This window comes from Anomaloglossus baeobatrachus, chromosome 2 (assembly GCF_048569485.1).
Source record: "Anomaloglossus baeobatrachus isolate aAnoBae1 chromosome 2, aAnoBae1.hap1, whole genome shotgun sequence".
Lineage (NCBI taxonomy): Eukaryota > Metazoa > Chordata > Amphibia > Anura > Aromobatidae > Anomaloglossus > Anomaloglossus baeobatrachus.
Window position 1 is genome coordinate 672,125,601 of NC_134354.1, and position 15,081 is coordinate 672,140,681.

Consider the following 15,081-nt stretch of genomic DNA (forward strand, 5'->3'; position numbering starts at 1 on the left):
GGTGGAACCCGATTCCTCTGTTGACTGGCAGCCACACATTTCAGCTGTTGAAATCAGCTGATATGTGTGCGGATCGCTGCGGTCTGCCCACGGCAGGGGGTGGGGATTAACCTCACACGATCCATGACGTCATGGGTCGCTAAGGGTTTAAACAAGAAAAACTGAAATATCACATGATCATAAGTATTCAGACTTTTTGCTCAGTACTGAGTAGAATCACCCTTTTGAGCTATTACAGCCATGAGTGTTCTTGGGAATGATGTAACAAGTTTTTAACACCTGGATTTGGGGATCCTCTGCCATTCTTACTTGTGAATTCTCTCCAGTTCTGTCAGGTTGAATCATGAACGTTGGTGGACAGCCATTTTCAGGTCTCTCCAGAGATGTTCAATTGGGTTATGTCAGGGCTCTCCCTGGGCCAGTCAAGAATGGTCACAGAGTTGTTCTGAAGCCACTCCTTTGTTATTTTAGCTATGGGCTTAGGGTCATTGTCTTGTTGGAAGGTGAACCTTCGGCCAAGTCTGAGGTCCAGAGCATTCTGGAAGAGGTTTTCTTAAAGGATATCTATGTAGTTGGCCACATTCATCTTTTTTTCAATTGCAATCAGTCGTCGTTTCACTATTGGGATTGTATTGGGCAGGTGATGAGCAGTACTTGGTTTTCTTCACACATACCACTTAGACTTATCACCAAAAAGTTTTATCTTCGTCTCATAAGACCAGAAAAATCTTATTTCTCATAGTCTGGGAGTCCTTCATGTGGTTTTATTTTTTTTTGCAAACTCTATGCAGGCTTTCATATGCCTTGCACTGAGGAGAGGCTTTCGTCAGGCCACTCTGCCATAAAGGCCCAACTGGTGAAGGGCTGCAGTGATAGTTGACTTTTTCCCATCTCCCTACTGCATCTCTAGAGCTCAGCCACAGTGATGTTGTGGTTCTTCTTTACTTCTCTCACCAAAGCTCCTCTCCCACGATTGCTCAGTTTGGTTGGATGGCCAGGTCTAGGAAAAGTTCTGGTGGTCATAAACTGCTTCCATTTAAGGATTATGGAGGCCAGAAATGCAGAAATTCTTTTGGTTGTAACCTTGGCCAGATCTGTGCCTTGCCACAATTCTGTCTCTGAGCTCCTTGGGCAGTTCCTTTGGTCTCCTGATTCTCATTTGGTCTGAAATGCACTGTGAGCTGTAAGGTCTCATATAGACAGGTGTGTGCCTTTCCAAATCCGTTTAATTAAACACAACTGGACTCCAATAAAGGAGTAGAACAATCTCAAGGAGGATCACAAGGAAATGGACAGCATGTGACTTAAATATGAGTGTGTGAGCAAAGGATCTGAATACTTATGACCATGTGATATTTCAGTTTTTCTTGTATAATAAATTTGCAAAACTTTCTACATTTCTGTTTTTTTTCTGTCAAGATGGGGTGCAGAGTGTACATTAATGAGAAAAAAATGAACTTGTTTGAATTTACCAAATGGCTGCAATGAAACAAAGAGTGCAAAATTTAAAGGGGTCTGAATACTGTATCTAAAACTGAATCTGTCAAAAAGTGAACTTCTCGTGCTTCCGTCATCCACAAACTTTCATGAACCCAATATTTCCATTTCCGTGTGTGGTTCTTCCACTACTCGCCAGCAGCAGTTTTTCTTACCATTGACGCTGCAAACAATTTTCTGTCACTCTTATTCATTTTCGTCTGGACTATAGCAACTCTCTATTAATCGATCTCACTCTTCCCTCTCCAATCCATCCTGAATGAAGCAGCGAGGCTCATATTCCTCTTCAACCCCTACACCGATCTCTACCCTGTGCCAGTCATTGCACTGGTTGCCTATCTGCTACAGAGTACAATATAAACTTTCACAGTTTTGCACAGTCTTACATCTGTTTCCTCATCTCTGTCAACCTACTCTATCTATCGATCTATGCACATCTTTAACATATAAAAATCAGTAATTTCTCTAATGCGTTTTATTCTGGTACGTTACACAGACAGCACACAACTAAACATGGATGGTAAAAATGGACCCATGCAGCACATGCGTTTTCAAGCGTACATGTGAAGGAGGCCTAAGATGTATTGTGAGGTTCTACAGCAGATGAGGTGTCTAATACGAGGTTCTACAGCAGATGGTGTGTATTACAAGGTTCTGCAGCAGCCGAGGCATGAATTATGATGTTTTGCAGCTGCTTAGGTGTGTATTATGGGGTTCTGCTGCTGTTGAGGTGTGAATTATAAGGTTTTTCAGCAGCTGAGACATTAACTATGAGGTTCTGCAGCAGCTTAGGTGTGTATTATGAGGTTCCGCAGCAGCTGAAGTATATTCTGAGGTATATTTGTAGATACACACACACACACACACACACACACACACACACACACACACACACACACGTTTCACTTCACAGTACTCCTATGCTGGGTAATGTAGGGACATGTTAAGCTTTATCACCCTGTGGATGTGTGTTGTGATTGTGCTGCATTTCGCAGGATCTCTGCTCTGTTATTACCAATACTGGAGTGATGAGAAGTCAGCGCTGGGGCAGATTACTGATACCCAATGAGTTTGCAGAGGGCGGGATTGGGGCAGATTACTGATAGCCAATGAGAGTGTAGTGGGTGGCAGAGGGCGGAGCTTCAGAAGATTACTGACAGCCAATGAGAGTGTAGTGGGAGGGCAGGCAGCAGGGCTTGAGGAGAATACTGACAACCATTAAGTGTGTAGTGGACAGCAGAGGGCGGGGCTGGACAGTAAGGCAGGGGGCGGGGCCAGCTCTGACTGTGAGGTTAGGTTAAGGCTATGTTCGCACGTTGCGTTTTTTACCGCGTTTCTGCAGCGTTTTTGGCAGCAGCGTTTTTGGGCAAAAAGGCATGCGTTTTTGTTTTCCAGCAAAGTCTATGGTAAAAGCAGAAATCCTGTCTGCACTTTGCTTTTTTTTCAGCAGCGTTTAATTTGCATATTTGTGGTCAAAAACCATGCTGAAAAAGAAGCAGCATGTCAGTTGTTTTTGCCATTTCTGCAGCGTTTCCTTAACATTGGAGTCAATGAGAAATGGCAAAACGCAACCAAAATCACAATTCCTGCGTTTTTCATGCTTTTTACCTGCTTTTCAACTGCGTTTTTGGCTCCAAAAACGCATGCTTTTCTGGACAAAAATGAATGGGTTCTAATGTTCCTTTACACACACACAATAACCGAAAATTTAAATGTAAAAAAATAATAAACTTTAGCTATTTTTCTGTAAAAATGTGCATAACCACTATTATTACATTTAAATTGATAATTTCCCATTTAATTTTAGTAAAAGTTAATTTTATAATTTTTTTCTCTTTTTTCAATCTTTTTCACTATTTCAACTTTATTTCTCAGTGTCTTGATCTCAAAAACGCATCTGCAGAAACGCAGGTGAAAACGCAGGTAAAAAGCGCTAAAAACGCACTAAAAACGCGGTAAAAACGCATGCGTTTTTAGCGCTAAAAAATTGTCAAAAGCCATTTGGTCAAAAACCAAGGGAAGGAAAACGTGCAGAATAAACTGCAGGTACACCGACGCAACGTGCGCACATAGCCTAACAGTCAGATGGAGCTGCCAAGTTTGGCAGAGCCCCAGATAAGCAAAGTGGATGCAGGGAATGAAGTGAAATTCGGGAAGAACGAAAGGTAGAAACAAAAAACTGAATTTATAGGTGTGTTGTACTGATTTGCTCTGTGGTTGCATAACCTTTTAAACTTCCCATTGAGATTAATGGATAAATCTTCATCAGTTGCACCAGGAGTTGGCATTATGAGGGTTAAAAAATTCATAACTCCCTTTGCTGTTCTATTCTGCTTTATCTTCCGATGTGGACGGCCTCAGCCGCTGCGCCCAGTGATTGGATGCCGATGTCACATGACTTCACTGCTGCAGCTATGAACAATCACTGGGAGCAGCATGGGATGGCCAGAGGTGCAGAACGGGAACATGAGGGCAGATTATTAGATTCGTTTTACATAGTACTGGCCAATGGGGTGAAGAAAGTTAAAGAAGCAAAACCTCTTGTTTCCTCTCTTATCCATATAGTGTCATGATGGGAGAGCGAGGTAGCAGGTTCCATTCCCAAAGCAAAACAGATTCTTGATGTTCCCATTGCCTCTTGTTTTTGTTTTTTTAGATGTGATCCTTCTGAAATTAATATCTCTGATGAGATGCCTAAAACTACTGTGTGGAAAGCACTCAGCATGAACACCGAAAGCTCAAAGTCAAAGGAGAGAAGGTGAGAGTCACCCCGGAATGCTTCATGTACCATGGGGTATATTGTCATCTATATAGTATCCTGCGAGAAAGAGAGGAGAGCATTAGCTAGAAGAGTCTCATTAAAAAAAGGCTTTGCAGGCTTGAACACCTTTAACCATAGAACGCACACCTGGATCTCGCAGGCCTGCTAGGTTACTTGTGTTCTATTGTAGATTTCCAAGGTTGCCCGTTCTAGGTTAAAGCACCACTGCAGCATTTTTTCTTCATTTCACCACTGGAGTGATGCTTTACATGTAAGTCCCCTGCCCTCTGTCTTATACTCACCCTCCAGCATCTTCATCTGTTATCTGCGCCACTCTGGACAGTCTTCCACAGTTTGTGCCGGATCTCTCCAGTGAGTCATGGAGCGTGCCGGAGATCACAGCTGAATACATCTTGGCACTCCAATTTTTAGAGTCATGCTCTATATACCACACTGCTGATCGTCTGCGCTCACACCCAGGACTAAAGGGGGCTTTACACGCAACGATATAATTAATCTTTTATCGTCGGGGTCACATTGTTAGTGACGGACATCCGGCGTCATTAACGATATCGCAGCGTGTGATACTTACCAGCGACCTTAAGCGACCTCAAAAATGGTGAAAATCGTTCACCATGGAGAGGTCGTCCCAAAACCAAAAATTGGTAATGGTTGATTATCGATGTGGTTCATCGCTCCTGCGGTAGCACACATCGCTGTGTGTGTGACACCACAGGAGCGAGGAACATCTCCTTACCTGCCGCCGGCCGCAATGCGGAAGGAAGAAGGTGGGCGGGATGTTATGTCCCGCTCATCTCCGCCTCTCGGTTTCAATTGGCCAGCCGCTTAGTGACGTCGCGGTGATGTCGCTGTGATGCCGAACGTCCCTCCCCCTTGAGGGAGGGATTGTTCGGCAGTCACAGCGACACCGCCGACCAGGTAAGTGCGTTTGACGCTACCGTAGCGATAATGTTTGCTGCGGCAGCGATCACACGAAATTGCATGCACGACGGGGGCGGGTGCTTTTGCGTACGATATCGCTAGCAATTGCTAGCGATATCGTAGCGTGTAAAGCCCGCTTAAAGGTCGAAACGTTAGTTTTTTGGACTGCCTCATAATAAAAATCTCTCTTGCTCTGAATATTGCAGGGGCAACAGTCTTCTAAAAATTGTTACAGAATGGGTTGGAGTCCTCCTTGAGCAAATTTATTCAAGAGTGTCAGATACCTTCTCTTCATTACCCTTCATGTAGTTGGCAGCACATTCCCTATTTAAATGAAAACCACAATCATTTAATGAACAATTAATCTAATATATAAAGCTCAGTGTATGTATGTGTGTATGTGTGTGTGTGTTTGTGTGTATGTGTGTATGTCCGCTAAAGGAATCCGCACCGTCGCATTTACAATCACAAAATTTTGCACTGACTCCTCATGTGACCCAGGGAACGTCATAGACTGTGTTTTGACGGGAAAATTTAACCCCACGCTTTACAGTTAATCTCCAAAATCCTGCTTCCATTAAACTGAATAGAGGTGGGAGCTACTGGCTATTAATAGCAACTGTCAGTGGTTGCTATAGGAACAAAATAAACTGTTAGTATAAGAAGCTTATGTGTGAAGTAATATGATGTTGGTGGGGAGACGGATAGAGAGAGACAGACAGAGACAGACGTGGAAAGAGACACAGAAACAAACGGGCAAAGAGACAGCCCCGGAAAGAGACAGCCCTGGAAAGAGACAGAGGGGGAAAGAGACAGACAAAGACAGATGGGGAAAGAGACACATATAGCGACAGACAGAGATAGAGACAGATAGACTGATGCAAATACAGACAGACAAATAAAGACAGACAGACAGACAGACAGAGACTGGGAGAGAGACCGTTACTATCCCGGGCAACGCCCGGGTACTACAGCTAGTATAATACATAAAGCTGAGTGTTTGTGTGTGTGTGTGTGTGTGTGTGTGTGTATGTCCGCTAAAGGAATCCATACCGTCGCATTTAAAACCACGACATTTTGCACAGCCACCTCATTGACTGAGGGAACGTCATAGACTGTGTTTTGAGGGGAAAATTTAACCCCGCGCTTTACAGTTATTCGCCAGAAACCTGCTTACATTAACGTCAATGGAGCAGGGAACGGATCTATTATTATAGACTCCTATTATTATTATTATACAGAGAAAGAGACCCCCACACACAGAGACCCCCACACACAGAAAGAGACAGACTCACAGCTCTTCTATTTTACTACAGGTCATAAATAGGAGCTCTGATTGGTGACTATAGGCAACGAAGGACATTCTTAGTATAAGAAGGCTTGTGTGTCAATGTGTAAATATGATTTTGGTGGAGAAACTGATAGAGAGAGACAGATACGGAGAGAGACAGGCAGAGTGAGAGCGACAGTTATAGTGGCATGTGTTCATGGGCTGATGATCAGGGACAAGAATGTTTATGAACACTAATTTACCGAATTTTATCTCCAGGTCAATGGGCCTTTAAATATCTTTTCATTTGGTTTCAAATTTTATGCTTTTCCATTTTCTTAAGCCGGTCACAGACACTGGTTGATCTCACCCGCATGATAATGGAAATTAGATTTTTAATGTATTCTTCCTTCAGGATTGTCATATTTATATAAAATTACTACTTACATAATTAATTTTGACTATTTAAGATAATTTAATTTTTTTTTATTTTTTTTTGCAGCATCTTTAAATAGACGTCTTGGCATGTGAAGGACAGCGCGATGACTCAGGGAAAGGCCAAGACCCAAATGTGGCATACAGTTTTTGAAAGGAGTTCCCCGTATTTTCTTCACACAAAAAGGATCCATGTTAAAGCCATTAGATTTTTTTCTTATATAGATATATAATTTTTGTAATTTATTTTCAGCGTGTGCTCTAACAAGCTGGTATCATAGAGTGCCATCAGCGCACATGTAAAGAGGGAGTCTCCGCCACTGCAATGTACAACTGTCACTTTACATGGATTCAGTGAAAGCATGAAAAGGATTCTGAGAATCTCACAAGATCCCATTACCCCAGTGTGGGGTACATTCAGACTGTATATTATCAATTCTAGTATTTACCATCTAAAAGACAAGTGTTCCTATATACTGCTAGTCTGAGTATAGTCTAGGGCTTTGTAAAACATAGAAAACAATATATTCAGAGAGGCGGTAATTGGCTGGTCGTCTTGTAAAATACAGGTTCACCTCATCTAGACAGCTGATAGGGGCCTGATCTTGGTTTGTGCACACAGGAATTATGGGATGTGCTTGTATATAGTTTGGATGTCTAAAATTTCCATTATTTTTCTCATTCAGATGCAGTCTGAAGCCAGAGACGCCTTCAAGATATAGCAGTGTTGAATTTGTCATTAAAGGGAACCTATCATCAAAAAAATTAGACCCATAAAGGCTTGCTTGTAAAGGCCCTTTAAGAGTGCAAGCCCATGATCAGGAAGATACTGCGTTCTGGACGCAGTGTCATTCCTATTGCAGAGACTCTTATGTCCTACTCAGGAGAACGCAGTACCTATGTCCATGATCATGGTTCTTGGCGCAATGGATATTCTCTGTGTTCTACCTCTGAGAACACTTGTGTTTCCACAAGCATACATTGACATGCTGTGGCCGGAAAGCCGCACCACAGGTCAGGTCACACTGCGGAGTAAAGAAGCACAGTGGACATGGGATTTCTAAAAATGCCATCCGCTGTACTTCTACTATACAACGCAGCGAAAATACGCTGCGTCCAAAACACTGGGTGCAAAACGCTGCTACTGATCATGGGAACGTACCCTAATGCTTACTATATGCATACCTTTCTTGTAGTATTTAGTTTGGAAATTGCAGAACGATCTGTCTCTGAAGTTGTAATTACAAGTACCATCAGCGGACACTGACTTTGCATGCCTGTCTCACTATTTAATTTTCCTCTGTCGGCCTTCAGTGTTTGACTGCCAGGTCACTATTCTCTCTCCCCTGCTTGAAAGTCCACACAGGTGCCGAATCACTGCCTGGCATCCCATTAAACAGCGCTGCGCATGTGTAGTAAGCTCACAATGATGTTGCAGGAGCCGGCCTAACAATATGTGCATGCGCCAGCCTCACTCTGTTGAGACGATCCCTTGTGATGATTTGGCACATGTGCACAATCCACTCCTGGCGTAGTCTCATCAAAGAGGGCAGCGCGTGTGCAGATCTATAAGCCTGCTATCACTATTGACCTGCACGTGCACCATCCACTCTGATAAGACAACCTCAGGCAATGATTTGGCACCTGCGCTGAAACACTGCCTGGCATCATCTCATCAGAAGGGGGCAGCGCATGCGCAGATCTATAAGCCGGCTATCACTATTGACCTGAACGTGCACCATCCCCTCTGATAAGACAACCTCAGGCAATGATTTGGCACCTGCGCAGAAACACTACGTGGCGTTGTCTCATCAGAAGGGGCAGCGCATGCGCAGATCTATAAGCCGGCTCTCACTTTGACCTGCATGTGCACCATCCCCTCTGATAAGACAACCCCAGGCAATGATTCGGCATCTGCGCCGAATCTTGGGTAGGAGAAAGAGAAGTGTGATGTCAATGAGATGGGATGCTCTACAATTTAAAAAACTAAATACTACAAGAACGGTATGCATATAATAAGAATTAAAGGGCCTTTATAGACTTGACTTTAGTGGTGTAATTTCCTGATGACAGGTTCTCTTTTGTTGTGCCATGATATTACAATGTATTTATTACCTCTAGTTTTACATAGGGCTGCAGATAAACCTACCATATACTATCCAACAGTGCTTTTTCATAGGGCTGGGCAGCAGTCCAGCCTGTTAGAGGGGCAGGGGGCTTATAAAAAAATAAGGAGTGTCCTTGCTGTTTTGAGGGTATTCCTGGTGGGAGATTAAAATGTCCAACATTTTTGATCCAAAGTACGCTACTAAATAATCTTATTTTGGTGAAATTCACGTTGCAATATAAAAATGACAATTTCAGCCCTTCTACATCTGAGCTTAGGCTATTTATATCTTTGCAACCATTTTTTTATTGCTGTGTTGATTTTCCACTACTTTGTTTCTCCCTCTTCTTTGTATTCCTATGCGTCGCCATGGTTACAGACCACTAGCACATCCTGAGAGCGTAGTTTACTCATGCAGTCTTACTTGTGTTTGTCCCCTCCTTGCCAACCTACCATACATATGAGGAAGAGAAAGTGAGTACAATATCACAGTACACAGTTTGGGGTCTGTAACCATGGAAACGCATAAGTCTGCATTGGAGCTGCATCTTTTAAGCAACACAGCATTGGTGCAATTAAGATAATGTTACAAATATGGCCATTACTTTTATATTTGACCGTTCTCTGCTTTTTTTTAAACTAGTGTAGTAAATAATTTATTTTGCACCTTATTACAGAGTAATGGATATATAAATTTTTACTTTTTTTTGTCTATTCCCTTTTATTTTCCTCGTTAATGACTTGGCAATAAGAGCGCAGAGACCAATGTTTTTTGTTGTTTGAAGCGATTTTTTTTTAATATTTTACGTTCCTTTATCTTTACCCTGCATTTTAGGCATGTGACAATGGTGTCCTGTAAATACGTACCGTACTACCAGCATCAGCCGAGGGCTTCTAGACAGAGAGGAATATATATAATTAACAGTTATTTGTCACAGGCTCTTGATGTTGTCTATGGCACATGCTTATGTGAATATCTGTGCATCTGTAGACCTTGTATAATTCGGATTTCTGGCATAGTGTATCACTGTGGGTGAATATTAACCTAAAGTTCTAGGCAAATGTGGCGGACGCTCAGCACTCACACAAGATGTTGTGATTTACAATTTCAGTGATATCTAGACTTTCTTTTTTTTAATTCTCTGTTAAATTTCCTTGACTTTCACAGTATTTTTCTGTATGCAATAAGAGTTGATATAGCTTTGTAAAAATCATTTTTAGTAAGTTCAGGTGAACAGAGCTGTACAATTGAACCGATACTACACCCGTCATCTGCCAGATCTACCAGGGATAATACAAATCCGTTCAAAAGAACATAAATGTCACCCTCTCTTATGAGGGTGTGCCTGACCGCCAGCGACGACGCCCAGATATAATAGCTCCACCTACTGGACGTGTAATCAAGTAGTCACAGAAAGCAGAAACATTCAGTAGCATAAAAATCAACAACTAATTACGGTAATATGTAAACCAATCAGATTTTGTCTATAAATGTTATCTTGAATTGCTTCTCATAAGCTCTCTTCTGTCCTACTAGCACTTAAAGGGAATGTGTCTTCAGAAAATAAGTGTGTAAATCAGGCTTTTATGTTCAATGTATTTAAGTAATAATATTTTTTTTCAGGTTTCCATATCACTATTTATATTAAAAATGAATACAGAAATTTGCAGTTTTCACATGAAGTTTAATATTGAATTGATACATCTTATTCTTTTCAGTATCCACCTGGGCATAAGCAGTAATAGTTTCATAGTATTTAAAAGGGAACCTGTCACCAGGTTTTACCCCTATAATCTGTGGCCACCCCCAGTGAACCCTCATATACAGAAGTCCAGAATACTGTATATAAGACCCCAGGCCGCTCTGTATAATGTAAACAACAGCTTTATTATACTCACCTAGGAGGCGATCCGGTCCGATGGGTGTCGCTCCTCTCATTCCGGCGCCTCCTATCTTCTTGCAATTGCCATCCTCCTTCTAACCAGCCCCTTATGCATGACGCGTTTAGCCTCATTCACAGAGAGGCCTCCATTGTGGTCCTGCGCATGTGCACTTTGATGTGCCCTGCTCAGGGCTGAGCAAAGTACTGTAATGCGCAGGTGCGAGGAAAGGTCAAAGACCGCACGCACATGCACATTGCAGTACTTTAATTTGCCCTCATCTGGGCAGATCAAAGTGCACATGCACAGGAGCACAATGCAGGCGGCTCTGTGATTGATGCAGGACGTGTCATGCACACAAGGCTGGGAAATAGGATGACAATCGCACAATATGGAGGAGGCGCCAGACTGAGAGCAGTGACACCCATCGGACCGGATCGTCCCCTAGGTGTGTAAAACTGTTTTTAAATTATACAGAGCAGCCTGGGCTCTTATATACAGCATTCTGGACTTCTGTATATATGAGACCACTGGTGGTGGCCGCAGCTCATAAGGGAAAAACCTGGTGACATCTACCTTCAACCTTAAATGGAACCTAAGTCCACTGAGTTCAACCCATGTCTATGGCCATCGAGTTCAACCATAAACTGACCTTGTTAACAATGTATAAACCGGGCAAGCTTTGATCTGAGCCAAGGTCATTTTGAAGGGAGGGCTGGTGAATCCAGTGCTGTCTATTGTGTATAGAGCTGTGACCTGTCATTGCAATCCTTCCTGTGATGGTAATGAGACTGCTCAAAAGTCTTCCTTGCAAAGTCTAGTACAAGGCCTCGTACCAGTGTGAAACTTGCAATTTTCATTTAAAAAAATAAATAAAAAATATATATAATATAGGTGTATGTATGTATGTATGTATGAGAATACACTGAGCATAAAATTTTCATTTTCATATGTAGTTTTCTGATGACACATTCCCTTTAGATATTTTTTACATTAATTTTATTTTTATGCCATTTACATATGGATTTGTAAATATGTACTTGTATTTTTATTACTAAATTTGCTTTGTGACAGTTTACTGCTGTTATATTTTTAGTTGATGTTCTAAGTAACAATATAAGGTGAAGTTGCTTGACTATGTTTGGTAATTTTTCATTTTCTGTACATGAACATCATACACCTCCAAATAGCTTCTTTATTTTTAGACTGTCCCTAGAGCTGGGTCACAGGAGGGACAGAGCTTGTGAAAATACACATTAGCAGACTAACTTGTTAAAGGGAAGCTTTGAGCAGAAGAAAATTACTGGAGGACTGGGTGTCTCGTGCTTCCTGGTCCAACCACACCCCAACGGTTGATTAGCAGCTGTCACTTTACAGCCTCCACAAAAAACTGCCAATCACAGTTGTGGGAGGGGTTATATAGGGCTCAGCATTCTGAGCACTGCTATATCTGCAGCAGAGAAAACTGGGATTGTATCCCAACTGCTGCATCCAGTAAACTAAGTGACACATCACTGGAATCAGGGTCTCGGTCCCACTGTCATGCAGCTGTTGAAAGATATTTTTTAATATGAACAGGGCAGGGCTTAATATTTAATTAAAGAAAAGAACTATTAAAAATGGGCATCAGTATGATACACTAGCTGTGATATGTTAGTGGGTGCAAATGAATGCCGCAAACAAACTAAAGTGGCAAGCAAGAGAGCGTAAAAGAAATCACATGTCCTAGCACACGACCTCTTTCAGCCAGTCTGCTGCTATGAAAGGGATTATGAGATGCAATCTGACTCTTGATTTTAGATAAAGTGAAAAAATAGTTTTTTTCTTTTGGCTTGAGATTTTCTGTATTAAAATACTTACTGATCCCCATCTCCTAAGTTTCCAGCGCTGCTGCTCTTCTGGCCCACGTGACCTGAATTTCAGACTAGCTAGATCATACAGGGCTTTGTGTGGAGCAAAAGTTGCGTTGTCATTGTAGGTCTATAGAGTTTCGTTTTGGATCTCATAGACTTACTTTGGAAAAGAAGCTCTACCCAACACAATTGTGAGCCGGCAAAGCTGAAGAGTGGTTACGTGGGCCAAAGAAGACCGTGATCGGTCAGTATTTTCATACACTTGCACTACATCACATGCATAATTGGGGAGATTTTAAGAAACTAAACTTACTGAGACTTCTCTAAAGAAATTCACAGAAAAGTAAAAGTAAGGGTGGACACATCTGAGTTATGATCCTTTTCAATGTTACTGCCTGACAGAGATTATAGGACACGTGACATTTCTTTATAAAAATGGCTTATTGTTAGCCCTCCTGCATGACACCTAGGGGGCAGTTGGGTGGATGAAATTACACTTTTAATTATAGCCCTGTTACAAGTTGAAACTGATGTCTTTCTTTTAATTGGTTTGTTATATTGACACATTCTTTTTGAAACAAACCTGTCATATTGTACATGCAATTATAAACCAAACATGTCTTATATATAGGGAAGTTCCAGTAAAGGGAATCTGTCAGCAGGTTTTTGCTATATAAGCTAAAGCCAGTATGTTGTAGGGGTTAAGACAGAAAGTTCAGGCATGCCTGTGTTGTCACAGTCCGATCTTTTGTTTATTTGCTTTTTGTTTTAGCAGCTGGACCCTTATCATTGCTGTGACAAGCTGGCTTGTGCCATGTTGTCCGGCACGCCCCCTGCTCTGATTTGATACCTCACAATCAATGAACCAGCGCTATAGAAAGCCTGGTGTGGGCGGGCACAGCCCTCTGGACTCTGCTACATGACTAAAGCTAAAAATGCACATTGTGTCAGAACGGCTGCACCCAGTAACCTAAATGATAGATCGTCAGATTCAGAATCTCACTACCTACATGAAGCTGATCTCAGATGAGATAGCAAAAACCTGGCGACTGATTCCCTTTAAGCAACACTTCACAACTTAAATCCTTAAATGACCCTGGAACCTGGAAATGGTGTAACCCAGGATACACGAAGCAACAATTGCAATGTATTTAATATATATATATATATATATATATATATATATATATATATATATACATATATATATTTTATTAGAATACAATAAAAATTAATTACACAAAATAGTAGCAAGCTGCCTACAAGACCAAGGACGTGGTGAAGTAACCTGAAAATAGATAACAATCAGTATACATTCTGGTGGCTTTTAGAATATTGGACATTCCCAGTGAAAGGGGTTAACTAACAACAAATTGCAGCAGGATATGTGTCCATAAGTAAACCATCCAGTGTTATCTGTTCATAAAGTTTCAGTACCCCAACTCGTGTTTCGCTCAGCTTCTTCACGAACACCCACATCTTGTGTAGTACCCAGATCTTTACTAAATTTCAAAATAAATTGGCATTATTTTTTTAATTTCCTTTTTTGTAAAACACTATTATTTTGAACAATACTTGAGTTTTAACCTTTTTAATGCCCCTTCAAAGGTCTTCAGCACATAACATTTGGGTAAGCTTTAGCTCATTGAAATAAACAACCCTATTAGATATAAGAAACAATGTACCTAGAAGAATTTAGTAGTATTCCTTTTTCATTAAATTTAGAGTAGATGGATATGGATGATGGGATTTCATCCGCATCCTTTATAGCATACATTAGGTAGTTTTGTCCATAGTATCAGAAATATTGCAATATTACAACTATATTATTTTAATGTCATAAATTTAAATCTTTTAAGTTATAGGGTGAATAAATATGGAATGAGATTTGGACATATGTAATTGATATCTTTGTCAGAAAGTACTATACTCACTCACAACACAGGACGTTAATCTGAGGAACCTTCCCTCTCCCCCTGATGGGGTACCCTGTTCCCGGTTGACCTTAGTAGCCAAGTATGATTAAACTGAATTGCCTCCACACATCTTTTATAATAAATTGCTACTCCATCTTCTTGAGCTGAGCTCTGTGAAGTGAACTTGAGGCACTCTGCCTACCAAAGCCACAATGAAATACAAAACCTTCTCGCTCAGATCTAGACATCTATGTCAAGGCAGGTCTTTCTCTCCCACTCCCCACCAGATTACCTCTTCACTCGAGCAGGTTGGTGGTCCCTTAATAAGGAAGGAATACAAATATGGTGCTGGCACAATGAGCATTTCTTCCTTAACCACTAGTAGAAATATAGATTATTTTGTTTTAGAGATAATGAAA

At 41.3% G+C, this 15,081-nt stretch overlaps 1 protein-coding gene across 1 annotated transcript in view; it reads left to right on the plus strand.

Moving 5' to 3' along the window:
- The window catches only part of SLC4A8 (solute carrier family 4 member 8), a 324,851-nt gene that overhangs the window by 308,403 nt on the left and 1,367 nt on the right, over positions 1-15,081 (plus strand). Inside the window, exons 24-25 of the mRNA XM_075337135.1 lie at positions 4,154-4,255; positions 6,973-15,081. The exon at positions 6,973-15,081 is cut by the window's right edge and continues 1,367 nt beyond it. Coding sequence (XP_075193250.1) covers positions 4,154-4,255; positions 6,973-6,985 — 115 coding nt within the window. The 3' untranslated portion in view covers positions 6,986-15,081. The remainder of the gene's footprint in view (positions 1-4,153; positions 4,256-6,972) is intronic.